This window comes from Coffea arabica, chromosome 11e, assembly GCF_036785885.1.
Source record: "Coffea arabica cultivar ET-39 chromosome 11e, Coffea Arabica ET-39 HiFi, whole genome shotgun sequence".
NCBI classification, from domain to species: Eukaryota; Viridiplantae; Streptophyta; class Magnoliopsida; order Gentianales; family Rubiaceae; genus Coffea; species Coffea arabica.
Genome location: NC_092331.1, coordinates 45,255,346 through 45,273,995, shown reverse-complemented (window position 1 = coordinate 45,273,995; position 18,650 = coordinate 45,255,346). Strand labels below are relative to the sequence as shown.

The following is an 18,650-nucleotide window of genomic DNA, read 5'->3' as shown; positions in this document are numbered from 1 at the left end:
AGCAAAATTAAAGACAATAATAACAAATTATTAATAAAAAATTCTTACATTGTAATTTGAGCAGCCATAAAATCTTTTTTCCGGATTTTCAAGTGTCCAAGAGGTGCACAATGGTGCCTCTTTACCACATTCACATATTTTTTGGGGTGATCTTTCAACGTTATTTAAAGCACTTTGTGACATTTTTATGATGCTTTTGGTTGACAAAGAAAAATTTTAGGAACTTTTAAATCTGCTAAAATGTATGAGAAAAATTGGCTGCAAACCATCAGATACCACATTTTATAGAACCTAACCAACGGCTAAATCCAACATCTCTTTGAGGGAAAAAATAGGCTAAAAGCATTAGACACCTCCTTTATATATAACTTATTGAGGGCATTTTTGTCAGCTAAAACCAATGGCCCATTGCGTATGGCAATTTCGAAATCTTGAAGTTTTTAGTGGTGCAATTGCTTAGCTGGACTAACGGAGGGGGTAAATTGAGGAAAAACAAACATTGGAGGGAGTAAAGTGAGAAACGACCTATACTTAAAGGGGATAAAGTGCGATTAACCCTTGAAAATAAGACAAACGTTTGCATGAGTTTTGTGATATTCCATGTTCGCCCTTGACAGGGCTGTAAATTGGAGGATAATGGGTATACATATAAAAAAGGATAGTCTTTGAAGATTTTATCCATTTTTCTTTGATATATTTGAGGGGCATTTTTTAGTCCAAATGGCATAACTAATCATTCATATTGTCCTTAAGGAGTACTAAATGTTGTGTACTTAATACTATCAGGATGCATTTTTATTTGCCAAAGGCCACTTTTAGTTGTGTGAGCAGGCGCAAAAGGTTTATGATAGTAAAAGAGCAATTAAGTAGATACAAAAATAAACAAAGGTCTTAGGACTAATTATTATGTCTTGGTAAAGTAAGTTGGACTTAATGGGTCATTTATTCTTTAGGATTAATGTAGTTTTATTCTCAATGGCCCTCGAAACTTTGGCCGTGTAAAGTTTTAGTCCTTAAATAATTCTAAAAAAAACTTTTAGCCCCTGATCAATTAAAAGTGCAAATTATCGATACTTTTGTGAATTCTGGCTGTTTATGCCTGACATAAACAAGGGCATACATGTCTTTTTTCCCAAAAATGTTAACTTTTCATTGATGATGTGTAAGAATTATACACTTAGTGAGCAAAAGGCTCTTAAAGAGCTATACAAGTGCACTGAAACGTTGAGGGTTAATCCACTCCTCATCAAAAGGTATGCTTAGAGCATAGTTGCTTATATGACTAATTCTAACACTATTTTCATTAGTAGACAGAACAAATGAGCATTCCACAAACATAGAGCTTAAACTATTAATGTCCTCTAGATGAGAAAACAAGCGTACGTCCTTGGCTCTGTTGCTTCTGATCATCTTCAACAAGTGCTGCTGTGGAACTCTAACTTGGACTTTAGCCCACTGATATTCACTTGCTTTGCATAAAGCAAGTTTTATTGCTATCACTTGGTCTTCAAGTTTGTTCCCTGAGCTATACACCTGCATGGCCCGGTGAGCCACCACTTGTTTGTCATAATTTTCTGCCACGATGCCAATTCCCATCTTCCTACTTCCCACTTTTTGTTTAACCGCTCAATTGATATAGATTCTATCATGTCCACTCCCTTCCCATTGTTGGTTCAGCTTTGCTCTTATTATTTTTGGTATGCTCATCTCTCTTTCCTTCTCTTTAGCTTCATTGTATTCCATCTATTCCTTGTGAGCTTTCTGTATGGTCTTCAATGGATATCTATCCACTGCTTTGAATACCCTATCATTTCTAGCCTTCCATAGTTGCCACAGAATATTTATCATGAGTCCTAAGTGATCCATCCCTGCTGACCTGTGCCTTGCTTCAATCAAAATGCTTCACCATCTACTAAAGTTCGTTGTGTATTTGTCCAATCCATCCCATTGAACTGGTGACAGTCGCCCCACTTCCTTAGCTAATCTACAATGGAAGAAAAGGTGTTCCACTATTTCTATGTCTTTCCCACAGCTCTTACGAATCAAGTCTCCCATTCTAGTTCTGGTATAGATTTTTTCATTGATAAGGAAATCCGAGTTCATACATTTCCATATAAACAGCTTCAACTTGTGCTTTACCTTCAGCTTCCATAAATGCTTCCACAACTTCTCGTTGTCCCAGCTTGGCCATTCTCCTATTACCTTTCTTTGTTGATGTTGCAAGTTTCTTTGTCTATTGATCTCTTTATATGTAGAAGCAACAGAGAACTGTCCATTTCCACTATATGGCCAAAAGAAACAATCATCCCTATTTGCCAGGTTGATTGGAATTCTTAGGATCTTCTTTGCTTCCTCTTCCTAGAACAATTTAAAGATAAGCGGCCTTTTCCATTTGAAGTTGTGAATCAGGTCTCCTACTTTCTGAACTACACATTCCTGAGATTTCATTGTTATTGGTTTCCCTTGTGGATGCTCAGGTATCCATCTATCCTCCCACACCCCTGTATGTTTGCCATTTCCAATTTTCTTTATAGTTCCATTTTCCACCATTTCCCTCACCCCTACTAGTCTCTACCAAATCCATGAAGCATTCTGTGGTAATTTGCATTTGAAAATGGACTGTCTGGGATAATACTTGGCTTTTAAGACTTTTGCCACCAACGAGTTGGGATCTGTCACTAGTTTCCACACTTGTTTCCCCAGCATAGCTTTATTAAAATTTTACAAGTCCCTAAACCCCAATCCACCTAGTTCTTTATCATGTGTAAGCTTGTGCCATGAGCACCAATGTATCTTCTTCCTCCCATTCTCCTCTCCCTACCAGAAATTTGACATCATTGAGCTCAGCTCCTTGTACAATCTAACTGGTAGTTTGAAACAAGACATAGCATATGTTGGAAGAGCCATAGTCACAGCTTCGAGTAGTACTTCTTTTCCAGCAGCACTAAGCAACTTGTTTTGCCATTGTTTTATCCTTCTCTCACAGTTATCCCTAATGAAGCCCAAAATCTATTGTTTGGTCCTTGTGATCACCATCGGTAATCCCAAGTATTTGCCTTAGAACACAGCTCGGATATTCTCAAAATGATGGCAAACCTTCTTTTGAACTGCCTGTGAAACATTTTTGCTAAAAAACACCGAGGATTTTTCTAGATCTATCATTTGTCCTGAACCCTGAGGATCTCTTTCCATTCTGCTGCTTCCTTAGGGTCTACTTTACTGAAAATCAGAGAATCATCCACAAAGAACAAGTGTGTTACTGATGGTCCTCGTCTACTTACTTTCATTCCTATTATTTTTTTTCTCCTCTGCCTTCCTCAGCAGATTGGTGAATCCTTCTGAGCAGAGTAGAAATAGGTAAGGGGATAAGGGATCCCCTTGTCTAATCTCTCTTTGAGGAGTTACAAAGTCTTTTATCTGTCCATTAACATTGAAAGAATATGCTACTGTGGAGATACAGCTCATAATCCAGCTTATCCACCTGTCAGAGAATCTCATCTTTTTCATGATTTCCTGCAAAAACTTCCACTCCACCTTATCATATGCCTTAGACATGTCAAGTTTCAAAGCAAAATACCCATCCTTTCCTTGCCTTTTATTTTTTAAGTGATGCAAAAACTCATGAGAAATAATGACATTATCAATAATTTGTCTACCTGGGACAAAGGCAGCCTGGTTCATGCTAATACAGACATTTAAGACTCTTTTAATCCTATTAGCCAAGATTTTGGAAATGATTTTGTAGATGACTTTACAAAGACTAATGGGTCTATAATGCTTCAAACTAGTTGGATTGTCTGTTTTTGGAATAAGGGTGATCATTGTATGGTTCACAGACTTTAGCATAAACCCAGTGTAGAAAAAAGTTTGAATGGCTTTGATAATGGCTTCTTTGATAATGCACCAAAATTGTTGGAAGAAAAGAGGACTCATGCCATCCATACCTGGGGATTTATTTGAGTCCATGGAAAAAACAGCATCCTAATCTCCTTTTCCTCCACCTTTCTGGTCAAGCTATCATTCATCTGCTGAGTGATTGTGTGTGGTATTCCATTCAAAATCTCTACCAAATCTTCAATCCCTGAGCTGCTGAACAAGTGCTTGTAGTAACCTTCAACTTCTTTTCCCAATTCCTCATCATTACAGGTCCAAGTTCCATCCTCTCTTTGTAAGTTCTGCATCTTATTCTTCCTTCTCCTTCCTTTTACCTTTGCATGAAAATACTGGGTATTCTTGTCCCCTTCTCTCAAGCAGCTACACCTTGCTTTTGGACTCCAGTACATTTCTTCCTCTGAATAGGTTTCCTTCAATTGTGTTTTCTACTCTCTAATTTTTCCTTTCCTGTTCTCTTTCTTTGACTTCCTCATTTGTTCCAATTTTTCTTTTACCTGCTTGATTTTTAGTTTTGAGTTAGTTTGGAACCTATTCTACCACTTTAGGAGAGCTATTCTCCAGTTGGTAGTCTTTCTTGTAACTCTGAACATTCTAAATTCTTCACCATCCATGTTCCAAGCATCTCTAATCACTTGATAGATTTCCTCATGTTGGAGTCATATTTTGTCAAAGTAGAACCTTTTCTTTTTCCTGCAGATTTGGGGATTGGTGTCCATCATTAACATGCTATGATTAGAACCTACATTTTTCACATAAGTGCACTTAGCTTTTTCAAAAATTTGGAACCAATGAAGACTGCTGAGTGCTCTATCTAACCTTTGTCTTATCTCTTCTCCTTCATCTCAATTGTTGCTCCAAGTCCACGGATTTCCTTCAAAACCTATATCTATGAGTTGATTGTCAGTTATAAAGCTTCTAAAATCCTTGAAACTCCATTCTGCTCTTGTAGTTCCACCCCATTTCTCCTTATTAGAGATTATATCATTCAAATCACCAGCAATTATCCATCTACTTCGCCACATCCTTTTCCTTTGCTCAATTACTTTCCACTGTTTCTTTCTAGTGCTATCTATAGAACTGGCATAAATGCCTATAAACCAGCAGGCTACTTGTGTATCCTGGTCCAAAACATGTGTTTCAATGGTTAGTGTGAACTGTACTACCTCCAGTACTTTTATATCATTGTTCCACATCTGTCCATTGCTTCTACCACTACACATTCTTCAAAATTCAATCTTCGTCTAACATTTTCCGTAGACTTATATTTATTTTTTGTTTAACACAAAAAGATCATGTTGAGGAAGAGGAGGTGGTTAACCTCCCTCAACTGGGGAATTGTCAAGGAGCTCTTTGCTTCTTAACAATTCCACACCAATATCCTCATTTGGAATTTAGAGACTAGGTTGGGCTGGTCTCCTTCCTCACTCCTATCATAACACCTGTCTATGTAATCTCAATCCTTTTGTTTCTTTTCTGGTCCTACTCTTCTTTGTCTGCATCCACCATTTCCTCATCTCTTAAGCTGAATTTCCTTTTTCCTTGGGCCTCTATTGTGACATTGTGTCCATTCAATGCTCTCAAAAATTGTCTTGGTGCTGATGGTGATGTGATTGGTTTCCTGAATCATCTCCCTTTTTTCAAAGTTACCGACCTAATGTTTTTAGCAGCCCCCTCATCAATCTGCATCTTTGCCTCATCTTCCACCTATCTTTGGTTCTTTTTGTGGTTGTTGTTGTTCAGTTTTTGTTGCTTGCTCAGCCGGCTATGCCGCTCCTCTTTGGCCTACCCTTTCTCTTTTTTTTTTTTTTGTTTTACTTTGACTACTACCTGTCATCTGCACAATTTTCTTCTCGGCATTAAGGGTGTTGTTTGTATCCTTTTGTCCAACAACCCTTATGTACTCATTGCTCAGTTCATCTTCGTTTACTCTACTATTTTCTTTCATCTCTTTTTCTTGGTCTCTCTCTCTATAGCTTTTGTGGAAGAAGTCTCGTTGTTATTGTATTCTCCTTCCCTGTCATCAAAGCCTATTCCTCTGGGACTTTCAAAGACTATCTTTCCCTTTCCAGCTTGTCTTTCTGTGAGTTGTAGTTCCCTTTGCATTCTATCCCTTGGCACTAGTTCTCCATTATTGACTCCCTAATATGTTATGTTCTTTGTTTGTTGACTTGTCGTTGTCTCTTTATGTGGTGAAACCTTAGTTCCCCCAGCTCTTAACCATGGATCAAACTAATTGTCTAGCTGCCTCTTATCCACTATTACCACAGACTTCCCCCGCTCACTATGTCCAATTCTCCCACACTTGTAGCAAAAATCTGGTCAATGTTCATACTTGAAATTGATCTATTTAATTGTCCCATTGAGGTTAACCGTTGTTTCTCTCATTAATGGTTGTGAGATATCTACCATAACAAGGATCTTTATATGTCGTCCTTCTTTTCCCCCACTTTGTGGCACTATGACTTCTCTAACCTCCTCAAACACTGCCCCTATTTTCTTTCCTGTTTCCATAGATATCCAACGCACAGGTAAATTCTAGACTTGGATCCACAATTGAGCAATGTTAAAGGTAGTAGCGTCCTCTTCAATTCCCATGTGCCATTTCCTCAAAACTAGAATTTTGTTATCTAAAATCCATAGCCCTCCATCCAATATTCTCATCCTGTCTTTGTCCCTCGGGACATTGAACTAAAAACAATTTGGTCCTAATTCTAGAACTCTCATATCTCTAGGGTAGTTCCATGCTGTTGTAGCAAAATTCTTAACCCCAACAAAATTAGCTATCTTTTCTCCCATCACTCTCCCCACTAAACTAGCCCGGCATTCCTTTATCCCTATATCTATGTCTACCAGATCTAGGGCTGTTCCACCCATCTCTTTATTAGTGAGAGCAAATCTTTACATAATTTCCACCAGATCCTCTTCCATCCTGTTTTGGGAAGTTTTAAAGGAAATACCACACACACTATTCACCTATTGAAGTGCTTTACCTTAGATCTTGAAAAGAGAAAAGGGATTGAGGTTCGACTCCAATGTGCCTAGGCTACTGAACTCAGCTAAGAAAGGACTTAAACTAAACTAAATAAGAAAAACAAATACTTGAACATAGACAGTACAACCACAAACTAGATTTTCAAGTCTTATAGACAAACAAACTAGAAGTTTAAAAAAAAAAAATCGGCAAGGCTAGATGAGTAATAGCTCAGAAATTACCTATCTGGGCATATAATAAGTGTTCATTTCCTCTACCTCCCTACATTTATTCCTCTCAAATTCCTTCTTCTATTTGAGCGGAAATATTCATCATGAATCTTTTGTAGTTGCATCATCATTAATGTTTCCAGACATTAAGGCCCGAGAAATCTTTGTATCAGGTTGTTTGGAATAGCGTTTTGAGTGTTGAATTTTGAGAACTCTCATGACAAAGAGAGCACACTCCCAAGAGAGAGGAAAGGAAAACTAGGGCATACCTGTCCTTGTGGAAATATTAATCAAATAACAAGCAGTAAAAAGTATAATATATCCAAAGGAAACCAAAAGCTGCAGTAGATGTTTCAACCAAAATCGACATTAATTCACAAATATACATTTAACCTTAAAGGAAAAAAATAAAAAATCCCATTTTTCCCCTCATCTTTTTAGCGTTTTCACACAATTTGGTACATCTAAAACTAGGCCTTATGTCCTTCCTTCTTTGTCTGCTTTTCTGCATATGAATGATGAAATTGAAAGAGAGAGAAAGATAATGATAAAGACAAATATTCAACAATAGGGAGAGAAAGAGGTGATGACGAATCTATGGAATTCTTGTTTTCTTCTTTGTGCTTGCTTTTCTGCTTTCTCATCTTCTATATCATGCTTCTATCAAGACATGCCATCTTTTAATAACTCAGAATCAGTTTGAGAGGGCTGTCAATGAGAAAAATGAAAAATAATGCAAATAGATGAAGAAAAGGACATGTTTCTTGAGAAAGTGAAGGGTTTCAGTCAGGATATTGAAGAGAAGATCAAACAAACCATTGAATTTGGGAATGAAGATGCCATCAGAATCCATCAGCCATTGATCTTTTTTTGCTTTGCATCCACAATGCTTATTGCTTTTACATTCCAGCAGTCCCCTCCTGAAGACCTTTTTTTTTGGGGGGGAAAGTAGTAAGCTAAAGAAGTTATAGCATACCCCTGAAGACTTCCAAGCGATATAAAATTAATGATTCTAAATAGGGTAAAATACACGGAACCCCCTTATGGTTTCTCGAAAAGACACCTTACCCCCTATCGTTTAGAAACCTACACATAAACACCCTAAACTTCATAACTAAAGTGGAAATTGACTTCTTAATCGGCTGAGTTACCGGCTGTAGATCAATACCCAAAATACCCTCATTTATAATAGAGAGGGAGAGAGAATCAAGAACAGACTCTCTCTTGTTCATCCTGTGTAAGAAAAAAACCCTAAAACAAGGGATTTGTTTACTAAATTGTTGGTGAATCAGCTGGGCTTCCTGAGGCAGACTTTAGAAATGGCAAGTTTCCCCACGGCCTCATCACTTTAATTATGAATTGCTTTCAGGCCATCTCTATGGAAAGATTGGGGCATTTGATTACCGAGACAGTTAAGAAAGGTAAATGGAGACCGGTCAAGGCCTCGAGATCAGGACCGAAAATCTCTCATCTTTTCTTTGCACATGATCTTGTACTCTTTGCTAAAGCTAGTATGGATCAAGCAGTGGTACTTAAAAATATTCTCCAAGAATTTTGTGAGATGTCTGGTCAGACGGTCAATCTGGAAAAGTTGAAGCTCTGCTCCCCTAATACTCCAGACGATCTAACCCAGACAATTAATGATAATATGGGAGTTAGCCGTACGCAATATCTTGGCAAATATCTTGGCATGCCTTTAATTCACTCTAGAGTTACAAGTCGTACTTATGCAGAATTTGTTGAGAAGGTGAATAAGAGACTTGCTGGGTGGAAAAGCAAGTGCCTGTCCTTTGCAGGAAGAACTACACTTATCAAATCGGTTATCTTTGCTATTCCATCGTATGCGATGCAATCCACACTGCGGTGTAATTAGAGATGAGCTTGGCAATTTGGTGTTTGCATTTTCTGATCACTTTGATGCTGTGGATTCGTTGGTTGCTGAAGCTAGGGCGTTTTTACTTGGGCTTTGCTTATGCCGCAGTTTGGTTTTTTCACTAACTTAGTTTTTGAAGCTGATTCGATGATGCTAGTGGGAATGTTGAATGGAAGTTTCTTGTGCCGATGGGATTCAGGCCTATATTTAGAGAAATTAAGAGGAATCAGCCTTTTTGCGTGTCTTCGTGAAGCTAATGGGGTTGCGGATTCACTTGCTGCTATTGGTGCTCATAAGCGACAGTTAAATGTTTACAGTTCTTTTTCTGAGCTCCCTGCTCTTACTAAAGGGTTATTACATCTTGATAGGCTTGGTGTCTGTACTTTCAGATTTTCTGTCAAGAAGTAAAGGCTTTTTGTCCCCCTCTTTCAAGATCTAAAACGGGTAATCCCTCGAATAAAAGCTTGTAGCGCACGGGAAACAAAACATAGGCAACCATTCCCCCATTGCCAATATCCCCACCTCTCTTTCCTCCAACCTTCTGGGGCCAAAAGACACATGCCTCAAACCCCATTTCAAACGATCACTGCCAAGCACACTATCCTGAACAAAATGCATGGACGTATAAAAATGCAATATTGTCAAGAAGGACGAGGAACCCACGTAAAATAGCAACTCAAGAATGTGGGGGAAAAAAATAAAGAAACTGGGCTTCAATCGTTCAACACAGAGCATCTTCATAAATCCCTGCAATCACCATTTCACAGAGCAAATTCAGCAGTAATGTAGACGTGCATTTATAAGCAAGGACATACAGAAATAAGTAGCGCGAGCGCAAGAAAGAAGGATAGTAGTATTGGAGTTGTTTTTTGGGGGGTGGGTGCTGACCTCCAAGAACAAAGTTGGAAATTAAAGCAGCACGTCAATAGAGTTTTATGCGTCTGATTTTTTGGTCAATGGGAAGCTGAGGTGCTGACCACGCCGCCGAACTTGGATTACTATTGGAACCACCCTCCATCTCTTTCATTTTCGGCCTTTCTCCACCTCTTCTAACTCTGAATCGATCAGGTTACCGGTAATTCAGTTGATTATAGGTCAATTTCCACTTTAGTTATGAAGTTTAGGGTGTTTATGTGTATATTCCTAAACGATAGGGGGTAAGGTGTCTTTTCACGAAATCATAAGAGGGTTTCGTGTATTTTACCGTTCTAAATATGTTGATTTTATCTACATTTTGAAGATACAAAAAATCCATTTGTTGGTTTTATTAGTTCTGTATAGATCTGTGTTAAAGAGTGTTTCTGGATTATAAAAATCTTTAATTTCTGGAATTTCTTGACTTTGTAGTTTTTCTTCTTTAAATGGCCTTTCTGGATTTGCTGCATTTGGGTGGCATTGTTGAATTTGATAGAAGTTTAAGTTTACGGATTTAATTAGAGAAAATGGTTATATTTTGGAGCAAAAGTTTGAGTTTACTGCCTTTTACTTAGATTAATATTTTTGCATGGACAAAAATGCCCTATTTCCATCATAAACAGTTGGAATTCACAGGGCTAGTGATTTGCACTTTTAATAGATCGGGGGTTAAAAGTTTCTTCATTATTGTTGAAGGATTAAAACTAGGGTGCATTCAGATCGAATCGATTTTGAATAGTGCACTACTCGAGCTCGACTCAAGATAAAATAATTGAGTTCAAACTCGAATTCGATTTCAGTTAATCTTACTCGAGCTCAAACTTGAAATCGAGTTTAATTAAATCTAATCAGATCAAATCAAGCTCAATCGAGCCTATTCAACTGTAAATGAGTTTAACCGAGTCTATTCGAATCTAATCAAACTCATGTAATAAAAATTAATATTTTACATATAATTTTAAGTAAAGGATATTATTGATATTTCACAATAATAAATATAAAAAATTAATATATATATATATATTATAAAAAACTTGATTAGACTCGTTGAACCTTCGAATATAAAATATTGGAGCTCGAGCTCGACTCGTGAGCTTAAACAAACACTTTGAACTCAAGTTTGAATTCAATCAAAATGAGCTCGAGTTAAATTGTTGACTGAGTAACTCGCGAACGATCTCAGTCAGAATGAGTTTGAGTCAAGTTGTTGACTAAGTACCTCACGCCCTTGAGTCGAGCTACTTGGTTTAGCTTCACTCCTGATTAAATCTTAACGCGGCTAAAAGTTTGAGAGCCATTAGGACATTTTTTCCCAAAAAAAATTCTCACCCGAATTTGAGTTTGAAGAACAATCCAATCCCCCCACCCTCAAAAAATATACAATAATAATGCAGTAAAAAATGCAAAACAAAATGTAGACACCAAAATTTTATTATCTTCTTTATTCCATTTTATTTTTATATTTATTGCTATTTATTTTTTTTTATCATTTTTTACCTTATTTGATTTTTATTTGCTTGGTTTTATAGGAAAAGGCAAAAAAAATGAAAAATGAAGTTTTTTCAAAAAAAAAAAAAAAAGAGAGCTCCAATGCACGCGCACGTTTCTTCTCCTCCATTCGCAGAACCAGTAGAGCAATACGAGAAAGCTGCATTCGTCTTTGGAGAAGTTGGGATCGATTTTGGCTTCCTTTTTCTTGCCTTTCAAGCTTAAACCATACTAGGAACACCTCATCACAAGATTCCATCAAGAAACTTCAAGAAAATCGCTGTCAAAAGATCAAAAGGACAAGATGAAACTTCAAGAAAATTTGGATCATCAAGCTCCTTGCTGGTAGGGTTTTAATGGGTTAGTTTCATTTAAAAGGGACGAGAGGAGTTCAAGAGAAGGCGGATATAGAAAGGGGAGTGAGAAAAAAGTGGGAGAAAGAGAGAAAAGGAGAGAACGGGGAGAGAGAGAAGAAAAAAGCAGAAATTTTTTTGCAAAATTTCTTGAGCCATGGCTGATCATTCAGGGCAATTTCTGATCAAAATACGGTATCGATTTAGTTATTTAGGCAATTCTTTTTATTTTTGTACTATATAAGTTCACAAAGAAACAACTTTTGTTCAGAAAAATTCTCGAGAAAACGTCTCCAGATCTCTCTAATTTAACCCAAAATCACCAGCTCGCCAGCACTTGAACATTCTGCAGCAAAAGTTTTGTTCGCGCAGTTCCAGCATTTGGGAGCATTTTTATTGAATTTTCTCACATTTATTCGAGTCCACAAGCATCTATAGGTAACCATAGCTTCTTCTCTTGTTGATTTAACGTGATTTTCATGAAGATTTTGTTGTAAAAACTTGATATTTCATAAGATTTTTTTCGTTTGTTTCGGACTAGAGCTTTATCTGATAATACTTCATCAGAAATGGTTGTTTCTATTTTGATGGAGAAGTTTTCAAAGATAAGGTTTTGACTAAAAGGCAAGTTCAAGTGCCAGATAGGAAGTTAAGCTTCAGATGGCCTTTTTTCAAATGACTTGACCTTTTCCAAACTTATCACCACAGAGGATAGACCTCTGACTACTTCAAAAGATAAGTCTGGCACAGGAAGCAAGCCTATTCTGACGAAAAATTAGCTTTGAAAATTCTATCTTCTTCCATCCCGTGAAGCTTATAAATAGAACCAGTTGCCAGGCTCATTTTGCACTGCAAAAATGAAGTCTACACTTTAAAACTCTCTCTACTTCCTCCTTTGTCTATCTTTTACAACGTTCTTACTTTTCTGCTGGGTTAGAAACAAGTTTATTTGCTGGTTCTACGTCCCTCTCACAAAGTAGAGGAAGACTTGTTTAATCCTGGGGAAACGTTTCAATACCCTGAAATAGTTTCTTAGGACAGTGCTTTCTAGCACGACTCAAGTATCCACGTGTTGACATTGTTCGGGCCATTTTTTTTTTCAACAATCTAAGAAACTATGGCATCTGACAATGTTAGCACACCACAGCCTTCATCAGCAATTGTTGCAGTGGCACTACCATTCGCCAAGCCCTTTCTGGATGTATCCAAAATTGAAATTTTCACCAATGAAAATTTTAAAAGATGGCAAGAACGTGTGCACTCTCTACTTGACATCCATGGAGTAGCTTATGCGCTTACTGAATCTCAACCTTCTGCAACTGCGGATGCCAAGACTCAAGAAGCATGGCAATATGCCAATAAGATATATCGACACACTATCCTTCAAACACTCTCTAATGAATTATTTGACGTCTACTGTAGTAGCAAAGAAGCCAAGGCAATTTGGGAAGCCTTGGTAACAAAGTTTACTACCGAAGATGCAACCAAACAAAAATTCGTACTAGGAAAATACAACCAATGGCAAATGACTGATGACAAGGAGATGAAAATTCAAATCACCGAATATCAAATGCTGCTAGAGGACTTGAAAAATGAAGACATCAATCTTCCTCAGAAATTCGCTGCAGGCATGCTGATTGAAAAGCTACCTGAGTCATGGGTCGATTATAAAAACAACTTGAAACACAAGGAGAAAAATTATACCATGGATGAGCTCGTGAAGTACATCCTCATTGAGGATTCAAACAAAAGGGAGTTTAGAGCTACCAAGGCAAAGGAGATGGCTTTCAAAGCCAATCTGGTACAAGGCAATAATAAAAGGTACGCCAATAAATCCTAGAATTACAAGCCCAAAAATTTTAATTTCAAGCCTAACAATCCCAACTTTAAGAAAAGGAAAGGCAATTGCTTTTATTGTGGAAAATCAGGACATCATGCATTACAATGCAGACTTAATAAAGGTGACAGAGTAAATGGTAATCCTCCTAAGGTGCACTTAACCGAAGGAGATGATATAATTGCTGCTGTCATCTCTCAAGTGAACATTGCAGCCAATGTCAAAGAGTGGGTGGTAGACTCTGGGGCTACTCGGCACATATGTGCAAATCGAGAAGCATTTTTCTCCTCTACTCCTATAGGGGATAATGAGGAAGTAGTCTACCTTGGTGACTCACGAACTGCTAATGTTCTGGGTAAGGGCAAAGTATTCTTGAAACTCACATCAGGAAAAACTTTGGCTCTCAATGATGTGCTGCATGTGCCCAACATTCGGGCAAATTTGGTTTCCGTGGCATTGCTAGGAAAAGTTGGAGTGAAAGTGTCATTCGAATTTGGAAAGATTATAATGACCAAAAATAATGTATTTGTGGGCAAGAGCTATTGTAATCAGGGACTTTTTGTACTTAACATTTCCAATGTAATAAATAAGAATGCTTCTTCTTCTGCTTATATTGTTGACTCGATTTCTTTATGGCATGCAAGATTAGAACATGTTAATATTAGTTATATAAAGAAAATGCAATCTTGTGGTCTAATTTCTGGTATTAATTATAAAATGGATAAATGTGAGATATGTGCATAAACTAAAATGACAAAGAAGACTTGTATAACTGTTCAAAGAGAAACTGAACTATTAAATCTAATCCACACAGATTTAGATGATTTAAAACAAACTATGACTAGAGGAGGAAAAAGATATTATGTCACATTTATCGATGACTATTCTAGATATACTAAACTTTACGTACTTAGAAATAAAGATGATACTCATAATGCCTTCTTATCTTATAAGTTTGAGGTAGAAAATCAACTTAATAAGAAGATAAAAAGAATTAGGTCTGATAGAGGAGGCGAATATTTAGCCTTAGATAAATTTTGTGAACATGAAGGCATAATACACGAAACAACACCTCCTTATTCGCCAGAATCTAATGGAGTAGCTGAAAGGAAAAATAGAACATTAAAAGAAATGATGAATTCTATGTTAGTTAGTTCTCATGCTCCTGATAATTTATGGGGAGAAACTATTTTATTTGCATGTCACTTACAAAATAGGATACCTCATAAGAAAACTGGCAAAACCCCTTATGAGTTATAGAAAAATTATAAACCTAATTTGAAATATTTAAAAGTATGGGGGTGTCTTGCTAAAGTATTATTGCCTGAACCTAAGAAAAGAAAATTAGGTTCTAAAACTTCTGATTGTATGTTTATTGGATATGCTGAACATAGTGCTGCATATAGATTTCTTGTTTTAAGAAGTGATGTGCTTGATTGTAATACAATTATTAAGACAAAGAATGCTGAATTTTTTGAACACATTTTTCCACTGTCTAATAAAATTTCTCATGCATCTGTTGAAATAAATAGAGAAATAATCCCGAATGAGGAATTAAGAAGGAGTAAAAGACCAAGAAAAGAATTTTCTTATGGAAATGATTTTCAAACTTTTCTTGTTGATAATGATCCTTTAACATATTTCGATGCTATTTCTTCCCCTGATTGTAAATTTTGGAAAAAAGCAATTAAATCTGAAATCGATTCTATCTTGTCAAATAAAACTTGGATTTTGGTAGATTTACCTCCTGGTGCAAAACCTATTGGTTGCAAATGGATTTTTAAAAGAAAATATAACTCTGATGGCTCTATAGAAAAGTACAAAGCTCATTTAGTAGCAAAAGGATTTTCTCAAAAATAAAATATTAACTATTTTGATACATTTGCACCAGTAACAAGAATTGCGTCTATTCGAGTTTTATTTGCTTTAGCCTCTATCCATAAACTTGTTATTCATCAAATGGATGTCAAAACAGCCTTTCTAAATGGTGACTTAGAGGAAGAAATTTATATGTTTCAACCTGAAGGGTGTATTGTATCTGGACAAGAAAATAAGGTTTGTAAACTAATTAAATCTCTTTATGACCTAAAACAAGCTCCTAAACAGTGGCATGAGAAATTTGATCAAGTGTTGATAAAAGATGGATTCTCGTCTGTAGAAGTGGATAAATGTGTGTATGTCAAAATTATAAATGATCAATATGTGATAATCAGCTTATATGTGGATGACATGCTTATATTTGGTACGAGTCTAGACATTGTAAATAGTACTAAATACGTTTTGTCCTCTAATTTTGATATGAAAGACTTGGGTGAAGCCAAAATGATATTGGGTGTTAATATCATAAGGAGAGGTGATGGTATAATGTTGTCACAAGAACATTATACAGAAAGACTTCTTAGGAAGTTTGAAAATTATGATGTGACACCTGTGAGTACTCCTTATGACGTTAACACTCAATTGAGGAAAAATATTGGCGACCCAATTGCTCAGTCTAAATATGCTCAGATCATTGGGAGTCTGATGCATCTGATGAATTTCACTAGACCGGATATAGCTTATGCTGTATGTAAACTGAATAGATATACTCACAATCCCAATCATGAGCATTGGTTTGCATTAGTCAGACTAATGAAATATTTGAGAGGTACCATGAATTTTGGTATCCTATATAGTGGATTTCCCACTGTATTAGAGGGTTACAGTGATGCTAACTGGATCTCTCTTATCCAAATGATACAAAATCCACTAGTGGTTATGTGTTCACCCTTGGTGGTGGTGCGGTAGCATGGAAATCAGCCAGACAGACAATTATTGCTCGGTCAACTATGGAATCGGAGTTTATAGTTTTGGAGTTGACTGGCTCTGAGGCAGATTGGTTAAGAAATTTCTTAGTCAATATTCCTCCTATTAAGGATCTGTTGCCTCCTGTGTCTATACACTGTGATTGTCAAGCGGCTATTGCTATTGCAAAAAATAAATCCTATAATTGTAAAAGTCGACATATGAGATTAAGACATGATGTCGTAAAGCAGCTGCTTAGAAATGGAATTATTTCCATTGATTTTGTGAAGTCAGAGTTGAATTTGGCCGATCCGCTGACTAAACCTGTAGGAAGAAAATTAATTCTTCAGACTACCAGGGAGATGGGACTTAGGCCAACGATTGTCAATAGAAATGGTAACCCAACCTATGTGATTGGTGATCCCATGAAATAGGTTCATATGGATAATAACAAGTCGATATTGACTATAAAGCACTTGAAATTTAAGTCCCTTCAAAGATAAGTGCTTTGACTGCCAGTAATTGTGAGGTTGAGTTTAATACTCTTAATGAATTTATATCCCTTTAGGGAGGTGTATTTAAGGCAGTATACACTTGATAAATTCACCTATATGTGAGTGGAGTGGGGCCGCTCCTATAAGATTTTTGGCTGAATCTTTAGATCTCTCATGAACAACCAAGCAGGCGCACGGCCTAAATGCGCGAAACTGCATTGAACAGCAAAATTATGGGTTATAATGTGATTGATAAGGTCTCTGTCACACAATAAGAATTATTGGTTCATAGAAATTCATTTTTCACCGATAATTCTGTAAGACATATTTTATCAATTTAAGTTTGGTTCATAGTCCAAAAGATACCAAACTGATTACATTGAGCTCAGACAAATCCAGCAGATGTTTATACTCTTTTGTCCAAAATCTTTTGAAATAGGTGGGAGATTGTTGTAAAAACTTGATATTTCATAAGGTTTTTTTAATTTGTTTCGGACTAGAGCTTTATCTGATAATACTTCATCAGAAATGGTTTTTTTTATTTTGATGGAGAAGTTTTCAAAGATAAGGTTTTGACTAAAAGGCAAGTTCAAGTGCCAGATAGGAAGTTAAGCTTCAGATGGCCTTTTTTCAAATGACTTGACCTTTTCCAAACTTATCACCACAGAGGATAGACCTCTGACTACTTCAAAAGATAAGTCTGGCACAGGAAGCAAGCCTATTCTCACGAAAAATTAGCTTTCAAAATTCTATCTTCTTCCGTCCCGTGAAGCTTATAAATAGAACCAGTTGCCAGGCTCATTTTGCACTGCAAAAACGAAGTCTACACTTTAAAACTCTCTCTACCTCCTTCTTTGTCTATCTTTCACAACGTTCTTACTTTTCTGCTGGGTTAGAAACAAGTTTTTTTGCTGGTACTACGTCCCTCTCACAAAGTAGAGGAAGACCTGTTTAATTCTGGGGAAACGTTTCAATACCCTGAAATAGTTTTTTAGAACAGTGCTTTCTAGCACGACTCAAGTATCCACGTGTTGACATTGTTCGGGCCATTTTTTTTTCAACAGATTTCAGCTCATTAGACATGAATTCTAAGTTTTGCTTCTTGTCGATACTTAATAATTCATGACCATTCCTTTATTGTGTTGATTTTGCGATATTGTGTTGATTTTGCGATTATGTTGGCTTGGTACTAATCCCTTTACTTGTCACGACCCCACCTCCCCCTAAGGCGAACCAGAGGGTTCGGCGGGCCGCCTGCCCAGCTCTCGCCGGGACTCAGTCGATCACTACAGTCCTCAAACAATTACAAGATAAAGTCTCAAATAAAAATTAAATATTCCAACATATCAAAAGCGAAGCGTCCACGCTTCCACTGCCACTCTGATCCTTGATCACAATTATTATACAGGAGGAAGTCCAAATCTTGACTATTACACATCCAATCAATTCTAAACGTTCAATACAATCCCAATATAAATGATCACACAAAAGGAAATCCAAGTTCAAGCCACACATGAGATAATCCATGAATAAACACTACAAGCCACTCCTTCGCCTTGAGCCCTGTGGAGGGGAATAAAACATTTTGGGGTGAGCTAGAAACTCAGCGAGTAACCAGTAAAATCAGTAATCAAATCTGTTTAACAATAGTTCATTTCGATGATGTCATTTCAATATGGAGTATCAATAATTCAAGAAACATTTACAATGGAAAGCGATAGTAACATTCATGAAAAGGATACGTTCGTTCTCCTGTCATTTCATTGCATTTGGTTTCATTCGTGCATTCATTCACCCCGTCCCTGGCTTTT

At 36.8% G+C, this 18,650-nt stretch overlaps 1 protein-coding gene across 1 annotated transcript; it reads left to right on the top strand.

Annotated features, from left to right (window-relative positions):
• The first annotated feature begins 12,841 nt into the window (after positions 1-12,841).
• LOC140021317 (uncharacterized) lies at positions 12,842-16,779 on the top strand. Its single transcript, XM_072072081.1, has 4 exons — positions 12,842-13,545; positions 13,675-14,140; positions 15,668-16,173; positions 16,314-16,779. Exons 1-4 carry the CDS (start codon positions 12,842-12,844, stop codon positions 16,777-16,779), a joined length of 2,142 nt encoding a protein of 713 aa, XP_071928182.1.
• The last annotated feature ends 1,871 nt before the right edge of the window (positions 16,780-18,650 follow it).